The sequence below is a fragment of the Megalopta genalis genome, chromosome 11 (genome assembly GCF_051020955.1).
Source record: "Megalopta genalis isolate 19385.01 chromosome 11, iyMegGena1_principal, whole genome shotgun sequence".
Lineage (NCBI taxonomy): Eukaryota > Metazoa > Arthropoda > Insecta > Hymenoptera > Halictidae > Megalopta > Megalopta genalis.
The window spans coordinates 7,109,455-7,129,199 of NC_135023.1; the positions used below are offsets into that span (position 1 = coordinate 7,109,455).

Here is a 19,745-nt window from a genome sequence, read left to right on the forward strand (position 1 = left end):
ACCGTCCAAAAATCGTTAATAACTCATCAATTAAGTAACAAATCTATACAAAATTATAACGAGAAGATAGCCAAGACTTCACTTTACATCCTTTGACACAGATAAGTGCATAATTTATGTCTGTAAAATTGCAAACAGTTAACTTCGTAAATAGTTACTTAATTAGTATTACAGCCATAATCCTTTGACCATACTATATCTCTTCGACAGTTTTATTCCGCACGCACTTCAACATTGTCAACACTGACGCGTAAATTAATTTTGCTAAGTTCGAAACGTTAACGCAATTCTCAGATGGAATATAGAGGTTATGAAAAAAGAACACAGAAGTTGATGTAGCAAATATTCTTCATCTTTAATTAAGCGAAATACAAGATTGCAATAGTAAAACATATACACATAACCATCGAAAAATGGGAAAATATGGAAATATAATTTTTTTATTCCAATCTTTCACTATACTGGATGCTGTGTGCAGCATGAATGCGACTAGTGGCAAAACACTCGAACTATTAGACAAGATGACGAACAATGGAATTCGGCTAACAGCTTGAGCGTTTTGCCATTTGCTAATTGGCGCTGTACAGACCTTGTACAGAGGTTCCAGATTTCACCACAAGTGGCACCACTGTTTGACCAGTAGTTTCAGCGTTCTGCCATTTACTAATTGGCGCTGTACAGACCCTGACCTGAGCTTTTCGATGTTACCACAAGAGGCGCCACAAGTTGTTAAGTAGCGGAAGCTTTGAATAGTTTTTAACTAAGAACAAAGGAACCACTCTTAATAACTCTGCGAAAACACGAAAACGCCAAGAAATCGATCCGGAGATGAATTCTCTACTCGACCCGATTATAAATTTTGGATTTATAACACATTTCCGCTGCATATTACAGAGCGTTAATGGTCTATGTTTCCAGCAATACCACGTATTCTTTATAGCAATTGATAATTTATCCGTACGACGTATTTCAACTATCATCTGTACCGTTTTCCACGAACTAACAAATCTTGACCTAATTTAATTTCTCATTATTTAATTTGAAACATTCGCATTCTTACAATTTACGCCGTTCAATGCGCCAGAAACGAAATAAACGATACATTTTCTCAAGATCGAGAGATCTAGATCCCTCGCGTCATAGATCACTGCAACGTCACTGCAACGAATCGACGCACTGATTGGCTCTTTACTGGAATAACAAGACTTCCATTGAGCAATCGAGATTCGCTGACGAGCATGTGTTGTTGTTGCAAGTACAGTGAGCACGTGGCATGATTTCGACGCGACCGTGGAAAGTGAAATTAGCTCGCATAATTATACAATGTTGAGAAAGGGTGGACTATTGTCGAGGCAGCTGCGCCTTTTCACGAGGACGTTTCACGATGACGCGGTCGTTATCGGAACCTCGCAGGACCATAAATCGAAGGAGTACCAGGTTAGATCGATCGTCTGGATCATTACAATTCACTAATATTCGCGTCTTCCTTCGTGATACTTCGTTTCTTATTCAAATTTTCTTACATCATTCGGCAAAAAATAAAGGAAAAAGCAGTCTCTATATCGGCCGACTGACGTGCGCTGTTATCGCGACTCGCGCGATAAGCTCGGGTTTGATATGGATTTAGTTATAGACGCGATCGCGCGGTCGCGCTTTATAGATCATCCGCAACGCGCATGCTCGTAGATCCGTATCATTGAAAGGATCTACGAACCGGGAACACGAGTTGCTATCCCATGCAAAATGAATTTCGCAGCATTTCAGAAAATAGCTGCACTAAAATCTCCCTAATCGACGCTCGGATTGCGCAGAAAAATGGACAATTTGGGGCGAGCAGATTCGATTATTCGAGTCTTTCGGCTCGTTTTTACAGTTGTCGGCAATCGGTAACTATAAAAACGGGCCGCGTGGAATAATCGGCGTTTTACCAAAGACCTGTCTGTCAATTTCAGGAGAATTATATACAAATGGAGAGCCTCGTGAAACAGTTGAAACAGAGGGTGGAGAAGATAGTGGAGGGTGGAGGAGAGAAAGCGAGGGAAAGGCACAAGAGAAGCGGGAAACTTTTGCCACGTGAACGAATCGATGCCTTGCTGGATAAAACGTCGCCGTTCCTCGAGTTTTCGCAATTAGCCGGCTACGAATTGTACGAGAAGGAGGAAGTACCGGCAGGCGGTATTATCACTGGCATCGGAAGAGTATCCGGGTAGACATCACTAATCTTGTCTTTAACCCTCGCAGTACCGGCGGTCGGGCGTTCACGCGCAGCCCCGCGTTCGGGGCCGCATGGACCCATGATCTTATGTACACGAACATTTTCAACTACAATTTTCTTGCTATTGCTCTCGTTATTATTATTACTATTATTATTACTATCACTATTACTATTACTATTACTATTAATATTACTATTACTATTATTATTACTATTACTATTACTGTTATTATTGCTATTATTATTACTATTACCATTATCTTGCCGAACTTTTTCTTTTAATTTCTAAGGAGAGTATAATTGAACAATACAAGATCATAAAAAATCGGTTATCGCTTCGACACGAACGAACGGCGACGCGGTACGACGAGGGTTGAAGTACGACGATTTGTTAGGAACGAGTGCGTGATCATCGCCAACGATCCGACGGTAAAAGGCGGCACCTACTACCCCATCACGGTTAAGAAACAATTGAGGGCGCAGGAGATCGCGGAGGAGAACAATTTGCCTTGCATATATCTGGTGGACAGCGGCGGCGCTAATTTGCCTAGACAAGCAGGCGTCTTCCCTGACAAATGGCACTTCGGCAGAAGCTTTTACAATCAGGCGAACATGAGCGCGAAGGGGATCGCGCAAATAGCGGTGGTCATGGGCAGCTGCACCGCAGGTTTAGCTTTGGATCGATCTTAGCCAGGGGTGGCCAAATTTGTCATCGCTACGGGCGACCTCTGTTTTTTCAAATTATAGGTCTGTCAACGCGTGTTAAGCGATCACAAGGAATTAATAGTAATTTAATAAATAGTAATTTAACCATTTGCGTTTCACCCTTTTTGTATAACAAAGTGCACTTTATGCGTATGAAATTGAGTTTCGCGACTCGTACAACACAGCTACACTTTTAATTTAGATTTCTTAAATTTAAACTTTGATAATATAAAAGTTATCTTGGAGCAATTTCAGTGGCGCCTCGGAGTCGCCACTCGAGTGCAAAGGGTCGAAGCAAAAAGTAAGTTCCAATTTAACATGAACGTAGATAATATCAGACAGGCGGGCGACTAGGAATACAGACGCTTTGGCCACCCCAGGTCTTAGGGGCCACCCCTCGAGCTTGGACAGCGGACAAAGCGATCAAAGACTCGTTCGTCCCTCGTTCGATTCTCTACCACAGTTTCTTCAATTCGCAGGCGGCGCGTACGTGCCCTCGATGGCCGACGAGAACGTGATCGTAGGGAATCAGGGCACCATCTTCCTGGCTGGACCGCCCTTGGTCAAAGCAGCCACCGGCGAGGACGTCACCGCGGAGGAGCTCGGCGGCGCGGCAGTCCACTGCCGGTACAGTAAATTATCTAAGATTGTCCCTCGGCTTTCGAACGCGGATAAAGGACGATTAACAACAATTAACTGCCCGCGTTTCGCTCGCTTGTCCTGAAAGTCTGTGATCTGTGCGCTCAGGAAGTCGGGCCTGATCGATCACTACGCGATAGACGATCGGCACGCTCTTCACCTGACGCGGCAGATCGTCGGCGACTTGAATCGGCAGAGGCCGATGCAAGCGAACGCGAGCAAGAAGATAGACGTCCCTGCTCACGCGGTCGACGAGATGTACGGGATCGTCGGCGCCGACTTGAAGAAACCGTTCGACATGAAGGAAGTGATCGCTAGGATCGTGGACGGGTCCAAGTTCCGCGAATTCAAGGCGCAGTACGGGGAGACCCTGGTCACGGGATTCGCCAGGATCTACGGGTATCCCGTGGGAATCGTTGGGAACAACGGGGTGCTGTTCTCCGAGAGCGCGCTCAAGGGCGCGCATTTCGTGCAGCTCTGCGCTCAGAGGAAGATTCCTCTCGTCTTCCTGCAGAACATCACAGGCCAGTAGCATACGCGTGCAAACCGAGGAGTTCGCAGACTCGTGAGACATCGAGATAAGACGAGTTTATGAAACTGCAGGGTTCATGGTGGGCAAGGAGGCGGAGGCTGGAGGCATAGCGAAGAACGGGGCGAAAATGGTAACCGCTGTCTCTTGCGCCAAAGTCCCGAAGATCACGGTGCTGGTCGGGGGAGCGTATGGTGCGGGGTACTATGGTGAGACAGCTTTCTGTAACGTTCTACAGGGTGTCTTGTAATTATGCTAACAGTCGGAAAGAGGGGTGATACGTGAGGTCGTTGGAAGTAGCTTTTCTAAAGTAAGAGTTGTTAACGAAAAACAGTGAACAACGAGAGACGAGATGGCCGAGCCAACGAGCAGTCGAAGCCTAATTTCGCTAATTGGCTCGGCAGTCTCGCGCCAGCTGATCTCGCCTTTCATTGATCACAGTTTCTCGTTGATAACTCGTAAACAAAAATTGCATTTTCGCTAAGAAAATAGTTACTACAAATGACCTCAGGAATCTCCTCTTTCCAGATGTTAACATAATCATGGGACACCCTTATTTCCTTATTAACCCTTCGCACTCGAAGCCATTTTAATTCTAAATCCAAAATAGCTTCTTCCGACGACTTATTGCACTTTATGCATACGAAACTGAGTCTCGCGACTCGTACAGCAATTGCAATTTGATCAGTTCTTAAAATATAAACAGCTTCGACGACGCAAATATTATTTTGATACACGATCCGTCACCGGTCGAGTGCGAAGGGTTAATGCGAGATAAATTTCGGCAGGAATGTGCGGCCGGTCGTCCTCGCCGAGGTTCCTCTACATGTGGCCAAACGCTAGGATCGGTGTGATGGGAGGAGAGCAGGCTGCCGGAGTGTTAGCGCAGATCGCGAAGCAGCAGCGAGCGAGAGAAGGAAAAGAGGTAAGGATCTAGCGAGTCACGAGGCTGCAGTCGATCTATAAATCACGGTGAATCCAACAGCTGACCGCGGATGAAGAAGAGGCGATCAAGAGGCCGATCGTGAACAGGTTCGAGCAGGAGAGCAACCCGTACTACGCGAGCGCCAGGTGACTATCCGACACACGTAGCTTGAACCGAGGACGCGAAACGATGTATATTAAATTACTTTTAGATTATGGGACGACGGCGTGATCGATCCCGTGGACACCAGACTGGTCCTGGGTCTAAGCTTGTCGGCGGCCTTGAACGCTCCCATTCCCGACAGCAAGTTCGGGATATTCCGGATGTAGATCGTAATACAGTAATGTCTCCCTTACCGACGCTCGGATTCGAACCTTGCGGCTCGTTTTTATAATTGTGGACAATTTATAACTACTTCCCAAATTGTCCATTTTTCTGCGCAATCTGGGCGTCAATTAGAGAGACATTACTGTAATCGGAACCGAACTCCGACGTCTTTAACCTCGACGTCTGCACCGATATACATATAATTACAAGCTAAAGAAGTACATACACATACATATATATATTTTTTTATACGGGGTCGTCATGTATACACGAGTGTTAAAGAAATCCAAGTTATATGCGTGTTTTTGTATGTTTCGACGCGCGTTTTCATTAGCCTTCTTCTCTGCCCCTCGTCCCGGCACGGAGCAAGGAACAACGGGAGAGCTCGGATACGACGTGTTCGTCCGGCCCCCTCTTCGTTAATAGCTATTTTACACTAGCGGCGTTCCGTTATAGTTACGCTCGGATATTGTAGCAGCGATTAAGTACCTCTGTGATTGCCTACGTTCGCTCGAAGACGCGCCGCGATGTTACAGCTGGTCACGCGACTAGGTCGTCGGCATTCTCCGCTCGCAAAGGTCGATTTTCTCGACGGCGGCGCGGCCCGCAGCGGCCCGCAGCCGCCGCTATCGTCGAAGGGCCGCGTTCGGTCGCGTGCACCCTAGAGGAAGAGACCCGCGGGAAGGAGAATGAGAGTCGTGGGGACAGAGGGGAGCGTGGTGGACGAAAATCCGACGGTCGCAGAGCGGAGAAATACCTTGAGCACGTTCCTATCGAACCCAGAATCGAAGCATCGCGATCGTTTCGTCGTACAGTTGACTCCCCCGCGGGGAGTCGAATCTCCAATCGAGACACCGTTCTACGTATGAAGGAAAAGAATTATGCTAAAGTCCGGCTGGATCGCCGGTCCGTTTCCTCGACGATTCGCCCGAACCCGGCCGGCTCGGCTTTCTATTTACAATCAGCGATCGTTCGTCGTCCCCGAAGTCGTTCCTTCCGAGCTTTACAACAGCTTGCAGAGAGACAGAAGAGCGACGGCTAGGCCCAGGGCTATCGTTCGACACGAGGAGCCGCTGGTCTCCGTCTTGGTGACCTTGTACTCGAACTGCTCGTTCACCTCTTGCGCTATAAAGGCCCGCTCCTCTGTCCTGATCGTGGTCGGCGCGGCCTGCTCCCTGACCTCCTCGGCCATCACAGCGCGGGCTTTCGTTCGGTTCTTGCCCTTCCTGATGTACAGCTCCGACAGGGCTGTGGACAAGACAGCGGTCACCATCGAATACGAGACGTTGTACAGTTGGCTATAGTAAATTCTCCCGAATTGACGCTCAGATTGTGCACGAACGTGGACAATTTAGGCAAGGAAGATACGATTATTCGAGCCTCGCGGTTCGTTTTCATAGCAACCGATCGTTAGCAACTATAGAAAGACTCGAATAATCGTATCTCCTCTTCTCAAATTGCCCACTTATGTGCACAATTTAAGCGTTAATTAGAGAGAATTTACTGCGTTAGGTCAAGTCGTGAATAACTCCAGAATCTATTGTTCGTATTTAATCACTACGAGTCGAATAAAGGAGAAAAAGGAAACAGAAAAATAAATGAATAAGAAAGAAGAATAAAATAAATGTCCGATAGAAAACCGGAAATTATTTGCGACTCGACCTAATTACCTACCTTTGTCGACGACGGCATCCGCTTCGAAGTCCACCTTGATGAACGTAGACATGGTCACTTCGAAGATCTTGTTCTTGTCGTTGCTCGATGCTTCTATGGCTCTTCTCTTGCGGCCGAAACCCACCTGGCCGTTGATGCACTCGATCTACGGTCGCCGGACTAGTTAAATAAGGCCCCGGCGATGTCGAGCCGCGGGTTCGACCGTCAACTTACCCCTTGGCACTTGTCCAAACAGACGTTCACGGTACCGCGGAACTGCACGTAAGTGCTTTCCGGGAACTTGAAGGCCCGGAATTTCGCTGTCAGGAAGTCACCGTCCACGGTGTTGAAGTTGTCGAAGAGGTACGAGTCCACGCAGCAGCTGGCGACAGAGGGATCTCGTGAAACGACCGTTCAGCTCGCGGATTTTGCGGCGAAAATATAGCGCCGTGCAGTCGTCGACGCGAACCGAGCTGTTATACGATTTCAGCACGAACTACGCTGTCTAATTCGTCGTTCAAACTTCTAATTACTACGTATATTTTATCGCGAAATATGCGCAAAACTCTCGCCTTTATATAGTATTCCGCGTATCAGCAAATTAAATCCGTCGCACAAACGTAAGAATTTTCTCGAATAAATCTGTACCCAAGCGGTCAAAGTAGACACTTCCAGCTTTCGTTTAAGCCAAGTCGCATTCGAATTCGCGTAATTTATCCTTGTCTTTCTAGATGTCGGAGGTCCGCGAACGGGTTACAGTAAATTCTCCCTAATCGACGCTCGGATCGTGCAGAAAAATAGACAATTCCGGAAGAGGAGGATACGATTATTCGAGCCTTGCGATATAAAAACGAACCGCGAGCTCGAACAATCGCATCTCCGCTTCCCAAATCGTCGATTCTTGCGCAGAATCCGAGCGTCGATTAGGGAGAATTTACCGTAATTACACAGTCCACTAGTTACCCGTTGGTGATGATCGTTTCCTCCTGCGACTTCGTGTCGGTCACCAGCATGTGGCTGACCAGGAGCCCGTAAACGGGCGCCGAGTGCTTGTCCAGGTAGATCTCCATCTGCAGAGGCGTGCCCGGGCTGACGTTGAGCTCGCCGGTGACCAGGGTGCCACCTTGCCGAACGCCCACCCCTAGAATCGGCATGGGAGCGGACTCCGAGATCTCGTCCCTGATCTCGACCATGCTGCGTACCAAGAAACAAACACGACTACAGATTCAATTTCCGCTGGCGAACGCGGCTTCCGCGGCCGCCCGGAATCTGCCCCGGCCGCAGATTCCTCCGGCAGCTGGCGGCGGCAAAAAGCAACGGCATCGCGAGACCATGATCTACATGTTTCCGTCGGAACAGTTAGGAGAAAATTAACCTATTTACCGGTCGCAAAAAACACCGGGAAACGAATCGCGGGGTCAGGGTTGTTTCCCAGAGTCATCGAGTCCTCGTCAACCTAAATCGCGTTTCTCTTTTTGCAGAATCATCCACCGTTTCGCCGGAGATCGAACGGCATCGGCTGCGAACTGGTGCCGGATTCGCGAGAAAAAATAGGAGAGAAAAAAAGGAAAGAAAGAAACAGAAGAACGAGAGCCGGTCGAACATCGACGTCGCGACGGATCGAGCGGGAAGAATTTTCCGGAGGATCTATCGCCCTGGCCGGTTGCGCGTCGATCCCTAATCACGGGGGACGAGCATGCGATTCCGCGGAGTTCGTGGAAGCAGAAACAGTTATCAAGATCGCGAGAGAATTTTCTTGCGGTGCGTGGCACGCGACCCCGGAGATCGGCCTTCGCCGGAGATACCGCGTGATAATTCAACAATAAAGATTTTACGGCTTCCTGGTGCGCCAGGAGAGAGAGAGAGAGAGAGAGAAAGAGAGAGAGAGAGAGAGAGAGGCGACACCGACGCTCCGGCGGAATCCACGTGGAACAGCGATCGCCGAGCTACGATCGATTAGTGCCAATAAATTAGCTTAACCGCGGAACAGGAACGCCGGAAAAATTCTCTCTCTCTCTCTCTTTCTTCCCTTTCAGTATTTCTCTCGCTCCGACTCTCGGATTCGCGAGCCACGCGGAGCGTGTCCTCGTGCAGGAAGAATGTCGCCAGGACGAGGCTGACTTTGGCCGACGGGAAGCAGGAAGAGAGATCCCGCGGCTGACAGCCGTCCACTCGTTCTGCCGAGTTAAAATTACATTACGGGTTTCCCGGCAGCTGTCCGTGGCCGGCCGGTATGCAAATACCCGTCCACTGTCGTTCGTAAATCACAATTTGGCAGCGTTCTCACCCTCGCGCCGAAGAGTTCAAGGGTTTCCCGCCGGATCGCCGTGTCATTGGATCCGATTTTTCCCGATTGGCGGGTACAGCTAGGATTATGATCGCGCGTGGGACGCGCGTGTCCGCCCAGCGCCATCGATCAGCCGGCAACGGAAGATCGAGAAGCGCCACCGTATTCGCTGGGACACGCGCGTGCCATCTGCTCCACGTCCACCGAATATTAGTCTGAATTACGATTCGTCGAGGACGGACGAGCAAGAATAGACGTCACCCGCGGCTTTGTCCGAAGGACCTCCTGGATGACTCGGGCTTTGGATCGAACGGCCGAGAGAGAAAAGGCCGGCGGAGGTACACTCGGTAACGCGACGCGATCCGGGCTAAAATTACATTTCAGGTTTTCCAGCACCTGCTCGAGCGCCGTATAGCGCTCGACAAATAAATGGATCGCCGCATCATGAATCAAGGTGATCGCCGCGCCGGCCGATCACCGGAGCAAAAAAGCCGCGCCATGAAACTATTTCGCGGACCGAGCCGGAGAGCTGCACCGCCTAGCGCAGCCATGGGCGACGAGCGCCTGCAACGCACCTGCGTTGCTCTCGATTTCAAGGCTGCGCCCCACGGGATCGCGTCTACGCCTGGTCTAGCTGAAAGCCTAGAACTTTTCATCCGTTTCGCGAGGCGGCCGTTGAACAATAATCTGCGTCCACGTCGGCTTTCAAGCAACGGATTTTAGTTTCGAACGGCGGCCGCGATTTTGCTGCGATATTTGCATCGAGTTTGTTTAAGCAGCGATTACTACCCGAGATCGTCTAAGATCGTTAAATCAATGTCCGTCAGGAATGGCTACTAGCAGTGGAAGCGACGACGTCGAGTGATCTAAATACAGTAATGTCTCTCTAATTGACGCGCAGATTGTCCACAGAAAAGGACAATTTGGGAACAGGAGATGCGATTATTTGAGCCTTGCGCCTCGTTTTTATAATTGTTCGCAATCGGCGACTATACGAATGTGCCTCGAGACTCGAAAAATCGTGTCTCCTCTCTCTAAATTGTCCATTTTTGTGGACAAACTGAGCGTCGATTAGAGAGACATTACTGTAGATTGATCTAATCGAGCCGATGCTCGCAGTAACAGCGAATCGGATACTGTTCCGCCCGTATTCCCTATTTTTGTCATAATTGTTCAACAGAGGCACCATCTGTCCTACGTTTGCATAACATTTTTGTCTTAGGATGTAACGACAAAGTTCGAGGATTGAAACGTGCCATCTGGAAATACCGGCTCGCTGAAAACGCGGTCTTGTTTCCGGCGAGCCGACCCAGAAAATTCAAGGCATTTCGCTCGTTCCCGAGTTACACTTGGCTGAAAGGAATCCTCGAGCTTACACGGGAGAAGATCTTAACTGTTCACGCTCGCACCAGCCGCTTCTTGTCTACCCGAATCTATTAAACGAGCTCGTCCTTGACGCGAAAACGAACGCAACTCGCGTGCAATCGCCGCGCGCCGCGCCGGTCCGCGGTGCAACAGGTGTTTCGCTGCTGGTCGCCTCGCCGCGGCGCATCGCATCGCATCGCGTCGCGTCGCGCCGCATCGCATCGCGACGCGACGCGCACGCTCGCTCGGTTTGCTCGCGTGCCGATCTCCCGCGAGTCCGGGCACGCTGTTACCAAGCCGACCGAGCGCAGCGGCGCAACTCTGCTCGCTCTTACTCTACGCGAAACTTACTCGGGTTCCTGAAAGCCGGCGGGGAAGACGCTGCGCCGCACCGTCGTGTGATTCGACGCGATCGAGATCCCAGGCTTGACGAGGACTTCGGTGATGACACACTTCACGGTGAACGTGTGCTTGCTGGTGTCCGCCGGTTCCTCCACTATTATCCGATGAAAGTACACCTTCTGACCCTGTGTATCATTACCGGCCGTTAAATTAAGCACGCGGGATCGCGCCGAGCGAAGCCTCGCAGCGATCGATCGATCGTCGGGCCCACGCCGGCCCCTCGCCGTCGGGATCGGGTCCTACTACGTTTAGCCGGACCTAGGCCGGGCTCTCCTCCCCCGATGCTAATTGATTTCTTTGGCTCGCGAACAGGATCGATACGAGAGCAATTTATGGGACAAGAATCGATCCGACGACAGCGGTACAACCGTGGATAAATCGCGGGGCTCGCCGGCGTGGGCTGGATCGCTCGATCGTTTTAATTATTCGAGGATGTTGATCGCGCCCCACCGTGACTTTGTTAACGACTTTCGTGATGCCGCAGCGTTGTATGTCCTCCTCGCTCAGCGACAACCGGAAGGTGGCGACGCCGTTGCTCAGCCGGGGCTTGCAGGCCTCGTCTGGAAAATAGGATAGGTAGATCTCGGCTCTCGTGTAAACCGCTCCGGCGAACCGCTTCCCGTTTATATTTCAAACGGGCCGTGGCCGCGGCCGGGCCCTGGATATACACCCGGACAGGAACACGGATCGATCTTTACCTGGAAAGTCCTTCAGCTGCTGCAGATATATGCTCGCCCTGGGACTGCTCCTCACGATGTCGACCTCCATCCACTGCTCGGAGCATCTCACTTTGCTCTGGACTGGAACGAGACAAAAACCGTGCACCGGTCGCTTGAAAAATTCGTCGTTTTGGTCGTTGTCGTTCTGCTCGCGGAGCAGCCGATAACTTTTCCCGAACACGCGGCCGACAAGCTCCCCCTCGACACCAGGAAATTGTAATTCCAGTAGCGAAACAGATCGTCCGAACCAGTTTGCTTGATAAATCGCGCGATACCCCCGCGGATTAGACGGACCGGGGGGGGGGGGGAGGGGGGAAAAAAGCACGCGGAAGAAGAGGAACGAAGCGGTTTCGAGAGGTCAGCGCAGGCCGATGCCGCGGTTTCCGGTGTTTCGCGCCCTAACGGTAGCCTTCAAGGATGCTGGCTCCCTTCAAGGACACTAGCGGCCGGCAGAAATAGAGAGAAAGTTGCTGGGACCGCGGCCTTTTTTCCCCAGAACACGCGAACCGTTCTCGTTTCGCTGCCCCGAGAGAAGCGATAAGCCGGAGAATCCGTACCAGTGCTATGTTAATCGACGCGAATTCGATCGTTCAACTATACCCCGGCGAGATACTTAGTGCCGGGCTGCATCCTGTTTCTGCGCCGCGCTAATTGCTCTCATTTTCCTTTCGCGAGGCGCAGCGAACCTCCATTAGAGGATTCGTCCTTGATACAGCGGGTAATCCGCGAGAATTTGATCGCGTCCAGGCGATCGAGATTGATATCGCTGAAGAATGGAGAACGTACCATGGTGGAAGTCGAAGAGCACAGGTGTGTCGTCGCTCCCCTAGAAACTCCGAAGTACGAAGTTTCGCGAAACGAAGTCGATTTCCGTGCAAGCGTAAAGTTCGTTTAACGCTGAATCCGCGGAATCCGACAACGAAGTTGCTCACCGACGGGAAAAAGAAGCCGAGGAGGAGAGGAGACCCGGCGGCCAGTCCGCGAACTAACTCGCAGTATACCACGGTAATTGCCCCATAAAGTCGTAAACGTCTTGACCTTGAAAAGCCAGCAGCTCGACGTCGCGAGAGAGGCAACGTACATCCCAGTGGGTTGGTCCCCTGTTTATTCGCGGCGCTCGATGATAGATACTTTCACCGTTCGCCGAGTAATGTCCGGCCTGCGCGGTGCGCACCGAAACCACCGGTTCGAATTATCGCGATCCCGCGGCGAGAGATTCCAGCCATCTATCCCCGTATCCTCCGGAGAATTGAATTCCGAGGGATTGGACGCGCCGCGAGATCCGCCGTCGGCTAATTCGATCGACTGCGCGGAGACTGTGCCCGCGATCGGTGGATCGCGTGATCCTCTGTGCGGCGCGTTCGATTTTGGCGAACCGTTTGGATTCTCGAGATTCTCGAGTACAGTGATTTCTCCTGGAAATGACGAATTTCGGGGAGAATTTATCGCCGATGTTAAGGATCGACGGAGTCGGTCGATGCGGCACGCGACGCGAATTCTCAGAAGACAACGTTAAATGGTCTCCACGACCGTCGAATCGTTGCGTGTAGCCTCAGAATTGCCTTCGCATCGCGGCGAGGCTTCATACATGACGAATGAGAGTAAACGTCGCGGACGATTCGATCGAGAGGATCGTCCTGGAAGGATCGTCGCCGGCAGGATTCCACGGCGATCGCAGAAGCAGCCGAGAGTTCCTGGGTCGATCAACGACACGACCACGCGACGTCGAGCAGCCCGGAGATCTGGGATAGGATTTCAGGTGCCGCGCGGAGCGGAAGGTATTTAATACGATTTTCTCGAGGTGAGAGAGAGAGAGAGAGAAAGAGAGCCGGTAGCGCGAGGCGATCGCGTCTCCGAAGATCGAGTCCGTTTCGTTGCCCGGCGTCCATCAGCTCGGGCAACGCGTAAATTACGCGAACGTGCTGCGTGTCGCTTTCAAATAGCCCCGGGGGTCCGACGCGGTCTTTTCCATTAGCGAGTTTAAACGCTTTCCGAGGTAGCACCACCACCTGTGCGGCTCTCCGATCTCTCCGCGTAAGGTCCGTGACCTCAAACCTCTCCCCGCCCTCCTCCTCCGGCCAGCCGTTCCTTTCTTTCGCTCCTTTTTTCATTTTCGACATCCGCTACGTTTTTACCTCGAAGTCCCTTCTGCTTCGGCCTCCAGCTACAGATACAGAGATCCCATCCCGGCCGTGATCGTCGACGAGATCCTCTCCTCTCTCTCTCTCTCTTTTTCTCGCTCCCTCTCGCCTTATCTCTCTTCATCTCTCCGCTCCTCCCATCCCGTTACCGCTCTTTGTGTTTTGATCAGCGGCGTCGTACGAAGTCGCCGCGAGAGATCCCGCACCTCCTCGCGTCGTTCTCCCTTGTGTCCCTTCTGTCTCTTCTGGCTCTTCTTCTGCTCCTTTTTCTCGCTTTCTTTCGCCGTAGCCGACGCGACGAGACGCGACGCGACGGTGTCCCCTTCTTGCGCGCACCGTCATTTATTTACCCCGCTGTCAGACCAGCGGACGACTTCCTGTTTCGGTTTTTCATGCCCGTACACGGGGGACCCGGGCCCTCACCAATCGCTGACAACCCTTTTTACTCCTTTTTTCCCGCCGGACCCATTGTCTTTGCAATTTATGCCCGCGATAGCCATCCCGGCTCTCTTTGCCGGAGCCACGGGCCACGCGTTTCGACTGCGGGCCCCGCGAAACTTCCTCCTCCACGTTTCTTCCGCGCACTCCCCCGCGAGCTCTCTTTTAATTATTCCGTTGTTAGGGCCTCTGTCCCGTCTTCCGTCGAGTCGCCGGAGCGACTTCCCCTTAGTTACCCTGATTTCAGGGAACTCCTCTTCCTTCGAGTTTTATACTTTCTCTCGAAAGGATTCCGCGTTTCTTAATCAGTTAACTGGGTTTTACGAGTATACTCGACATGGAGAAGTGGTACTATCTCGTGTCACGACGAGTATACTCGTCTTTAGCGAAGACGGAAACATATTCTCAAGTTTCAAGATGTTTAGAATATTTTGAGGCCAGGCCAGAATAAAAGAAATACGAATACTTGAATACTTAACGAAGTATAAGTATCTCCTGCGTTTTTCGTTTATAATGTACGCAGTATATGTTAACGTTGAGCAAATAAGTAACTATCGGTAATAAAATTGCTAATTTTATAAAAAAAACGAGTATACTCGTCATCCTCCTCTGAAAAGGAAGCGCGCCCCAGCTAACTGATTAATATCCATATATTTTCATTAAATCGCTCATGGAGAAATAACTCCGAAAATCTAAATCTGCTCCGACCACCTGGTACTCAGGTGGAATCTCATCAGAGAGAAATTCGCGAAGGATGAAGATGTGTGTTTGGACCAGCGGGGAACTGCCCCGTGGCGACCTTCTTCTCGCACCTCGTCCCCAGCCGGCAATTACCCGGCGCTTTCCGTTTCGATCGAGCCAACTTTCCTCGCGGTTTGCGGCATCCATTCTATCCGGAGTAATTAAAGGTTGGCAATCGAGACGGTTCGACGTCCGCCGGCTACCGGCGCGATCCGCCCGGTCACTACGAGCTGCTCGTCGATCCCTCCGTTTCCGGCGGCCGATCCGCCGCGGATAACAACGCTCGCGCCGCATACGCGCATCTTCGAACTCTCCACGAACCTGACCCTGAACCCCCGGACTCGGCTTTCGTCGTGGTTTTTCATTTTCTCGCCGCACGCGACCGCGCGGAATGAGAGAACGGATCGGTTTCACTGTCGATCCACGGCACCGGCTTCCGGCTGCCGTCTCTCTCTCCCTCTCTCCCTCTTTCTCTCTTCCGCGGGGAGCGCAGGTCTTTTCGTCGACTGTCTCGTAAAGTTGCAGGGAACGAGGAAGAATAGATGGAAATTGCGGGAACATAAGATCGCCGGGATTACAATAATTTGAGGCCATTACCGGCCGGGTGTTAAGAACGTAGAGAGGCCGCGTAATTATGCGATCGCGCGCCTCGCGGTTCGAGGAAGCTGCCTCTGTTCGGGATCGGGGGATGCCTGAGCCGATCGTCGCCGGAACGTAACTACATGGGAAACAAATTCGGGGAGACGGACGTAAAAGACGAAATGTTTGTTCGATCGAACGGGTCTTCGATCGCGGCTTCGATCGACGACGATGTTCTTACGACGCGGCACGATGTTCTTCCCTCGCGGAGAAACAGCGCCGTTGCAAGAAACTTTTACAGCATAGTTACAATACGCTACGGACGGACGCGACGGGGCTGTTGCGAGGTACAAGCGCCGGGAGGCGTTTCTTTCGGCGGAGGCATGTAAAAGGTGATCGACCGCGAGAAGAAGCGAGGAGGATAGGCGTGGATAATGAAACGGAGACGGTGGAATAGGTTAAACCGGCTGGGACAATGTAACGTGCGAAAAGAACTATGAAAATAGGAAGGGAAACATGTGAACAGTTACGGCGCGAAACGGCGAGAGCCGGAGCTTGACGAACGGCGACGATTAGCGAGAAAGGAATGCGTAAACAAGGGAGTGGCGATTTTTATCGGGCCGCGCGGATCGACCGCATCGATTGCTTGCTTACAATTGGTTCTGGCACTTCGTAACTTCGTTTAAATAATTAAATCGAGCCGGGAGAGGACGACCGGCGTCGATTCCGTTCTGTACCCTGCATTCGATCGTTCCGGAACGTTGATCGTCCAATTACATGGCTTAATTGATCAGCTGATCGATCGAATGCAAGCCGCCGAAGAGGAGCAATTTCCTGGCGCGCGTCGGTATCGGTGGATCCACGGATTCCCGATGAAGCTGTTCGGTCTCTCAACGTTCGTCCGGATCGTTGGCAAATTTCGACAAATGCTCGCCTACTTCGAATAACCCTTTTTACAGGACACTTCGAATTGTCAACGACGCGGCAAGAAATCGGTCACATTTGCAGCCAATATCGCAAAATTCGAAACGAGTTTGCAGAAACTGTTCACCTAAACCACGCAGATTCCGTATTTAATCGATATTAGCTTTTAGTTCTGTATTGTAAAAAACGGGTTTTCACCCGTAGATCAGGAATGAATGAAATTGAATGAAATTAAATCGGGAGATTGGAAAAGCGTCCGACAGCATTTCCAATTGTCTTCGGTCAGCAAGGGCCTGCGCGTAGCAGAGTGCGTTCCCAAACGAATTTCTGCTCGTCGAACGGTCCCGTCCGGCCCCGTTTTCCCCGTAAGGCCCCATGCGACACGGAAGGGTGGAAATCCGGTGCGTGGACGCCTCGATTAGCATTCTATCCGTGATCAGACCGTTCTGGCGTTAACTGTAAAACGAGCGCAGTCGCGTCGCGCCGCGCCGCACTGCATCGAACTGTTAATCCCGTGTCGGTCGTATCGGGAGAGAAGCGAAACGCGAACTTCTGGAGCCGGCAATTAAGCCGAGCCGATAAACACGGGATCGAGCGAAACCTGGAGCAGGAAGCTGGAACGTGGGCGTGCCTCCTCCTGGTTCTCGCAGCGTTATCATCCCGGCTGTCGATGAGCAACGGTCCGCGTGAGAAATCGATCTCTCGGCCGTAATTAAAAACGAACGAGGTCTGGCCCCGTTTCATTCCGGCGCGGCGCGGCGCGCCTCCGTGCCGCGGCGACGACAAATCGCTCGACTTACGGGCAAAGCGTAATAACGATCATTATCGCGATTTCCGTTGCCTCTAACGGGCTGATCGAGTCCGCGGGGGTGCCGGCTCCCTGCTGATCCAGGGCCCAGATCGAAGACGCGTCGTGATCGCGCCGCCAGTCCCGGTTGCGGAACCTCCCTCCGATTTCAAACGGAGAGGAAGAGGGAGAGAGAGATTCTCGAGAGAACTCGCGGCGCCCTCGATTTCAAAGAAGTTGGGCCAGTGTTCCGCGCGGAGATCCGCAGCCGCACGCGGGCCCCGCGGCAATTTGTAATGGAGGACGAGCCGAGCGACAAATGGAACGATGCTGCGAACCGATCGGGCCCGGTCGCAGGAAGAAGCGAAAGCTCTTTATCGTAACACGTTACGCTACATCGACTTGTAATTAAGAATCGCGGCGGTTTTAATTGCCGGCGTCTTCCGATCACGGCGAGGCGACCGCACAGGCCGGACGGACGGAGGAGGTCGACGTTGGTCGCGCGTCGCGTTAATTAAACGGCTGCGTTTTCGCAGTCACGCGAATAAATTCGCGGCTCGCGCACTGCCGTCGCGGCGCGGCGCGGCCTCCGCTAATTCAAACGTCGCGCTCCCCACATAATTCAATTACTCCTCGTCCCTGTCGCTGCGCGATCCGCGCGGCGCGAGCTTGAGTTATTCCCGCTTGAACAATGTAACAGGTGCGCGCGAGGAATCCGACAGGATTTCCACCTGGGAATAATCCTCGCTGGCTCCCGCCGAGGTCTCGCCGTTTAGGCTCGTCGAGATCCTTTTGAGGCGTCGAGGCCCCCCTGCCCCCGCGCGCCGGATTCTCCGCGCGATTCAGGTGCCGCGCGGACCACCGTTCTCCAGAATTTCTCGGAAACGCGGCGCCGCGTTATAACGTCCGCGCGGTCCGACAGCGGGATCTAAAATCTCTGCCGGGCTTCTAACGAGCGTCGGTTACCCGAGAGAAGACGGCCGGTCTCGATCCGGGCGGGCAACCCGCGGCTCGGCCAATCGAAGGATCTCTAGATCGCGGATTCGTCTCCGAAGGATCCTCCGCTCCGAATGGAACATTTGCTGGCCGCGATCTGGAATCGTCTCGCATGGCTGCGAGCGCCCACGGCCGACATGTAACAGCGGCAGCAGCTACACGACTGCGTAACAGGATCGAAAGTTCGTAATCGACGCGAGGGGCAGATCGGCCGCGAGAGTGATAAAAGAGGAGCGGCTGGGACTCGGTAACGGTGATTTCATTCCGGTTCCTTTGGCAGCGCGGCGTTGAACCGAGCCAATCCGCGGCGATCCGCGCCGCGGTCCGATTACAACGAGTGCCAGCGGTAAATCACTGATCATCGCCGATCATTAGCGGCCCGCGATTCCGCGGATAGGCCAAGCGGGAACGGGCCGGACCGCCGCCTCGCGCCGAGCGGATCCGAGTACACGCGGCTAAAAGCTTCCAGCGACGCGTACACGCCCCGATATCGGGCCCGGTATCTTCCTGATTCGATAATCTTATCCGTTTTCTCCGCTGGAAAAGGAACAAGCCGGCTCCTGGCTCCCAGGTATCATGTCACGTGGGCAACAGCGAACTCGCCCTGTTGCATATTCCGGTAAATTAACAAGAAAAATTGAGGGAAGCAAGTGCGCCGTTGTTTCTCGTCGACCTTGATTCCAGGTAGTAAAATCGCATTAGGTCTGCGAATGTTAATTGCTCGTCGAATTCGAAAAAATCGAAAAAGAAATGGCGATACCACAGTCGCTTTGGGCGCTACTTCTTTTTATGATCGCTAGACCGTGCATTTTTATGCTGCGTAAAAATTATTAGAACCAATTTTGAGGAACCGAAGTTAAATAAAGATGTGTTTCTTCTTTTAATGCTTTCGATACATTTTAGGAGAATGTACGAATATTCTTGATTTCTTCAAAAACGACATCATTGCCTGGTATTTCAGCTAGATATTTTTATCTCAAATGCATCAAATCCGCGGACTGACGATCGCACATCGAGATAAGCTATCTTCTATGGTCCAATTAGTATGACAGAGAGCCCTTCGACGACATATATTGCTGCTAGAAGAATTTGGAGGCACCAAACGACTGCGGGCACGCGTATTCCGAATTCGATTTCGACCGGCCGAAGTCGAAACCGAGACTTTCGAAGAAATGCAACGACGCCGCCGCGGCAGCGTGAAATCTGCAGCCCACGGAATGCAACGGAGGAGGCCCGAGAGGAATAGTTTAGGCGAGGAGGATGATCGGGAGGGCGGGCGAATCGGTTGTCCAGCGGGTCGCGGCCAGTCACGAAACGCAACCGGCACAAAGAGCAAGGTGCATCGCCGCGTCGAATGCAGAATGAATAATTTA

The 19,745-nt window shown here is 51.9% G+C and overlaps 2 protein-coding genes across 2 annotated transcripts in view; one reads left to right on the plus strand and one right to left on the minus strand.

The window, feature by feature from the left end:
• Mccc2 (methylcrotonyl-CoA carboxylase subunit 2) lies at window positions 1–5,655 on the plus strand. The gene is made up of 9 exons (XM_033480000.2): window positions 1–1,437; window positions 1,953–2,206; window positions 2,611–2,882; window positions 3,400–3,547; window positions 3,668–4,083; window positions 4,163–4,297; window positions 4,877–5,013; window positions 5,074–5,159; window positions 5,225–5,655. The coding sequence occupies exons 1-9, from the start codon at window positions 1,324–1,326 to the stop codon at window positions 5,340–5,342; spliced, it is 1,680 nt and encodes a 559-aa protein (XP_033335891.2). The 5' UTR covers window positions 1–1,323; the 3' UTR covers window positions 5,343–5,655.
• The window catches only part of qsm (Zona pelucida superfamily protein qsm), a 24,771-nt gene continuing 10,585 nt past the window's right edge, over window positions 5,560–19,745 (minus strand). The window contains exons 2-8 of the mRNA XM_033480001.2: window positions 11,746–11,847; window positions 11,498–11,607; window positions 10,997–11,172; window positions 7,957–8,187; window positions 7,228–7,375; window positions 7,015–7,159; window positions 5,560–6,588 (exon numbers count right to left, since the gene is read on the minus strand). Coding sequence (XP_033335892.2) covers window positions 6,344–6,588; window positions 7,015–7,159; window positions 7,228–7,375; window positions 7,957–8,187; window positions 10,997–11,172; window positions 11,498–11,607; window positions 11,746–11,847 — 1,157 coding nt within the window. The 3' untranslated portion in view covers window positions 5,560–6,343. The remainder of the gene's footprint in view (window positions 6,589–7,014; window positions 7,160–7,227; window positions 7,376–7,956; window positions 8,188–10,996; window positions 11,173–11,497; window positions 11,608–11,745; window positions 11,848–19,745) is intronic.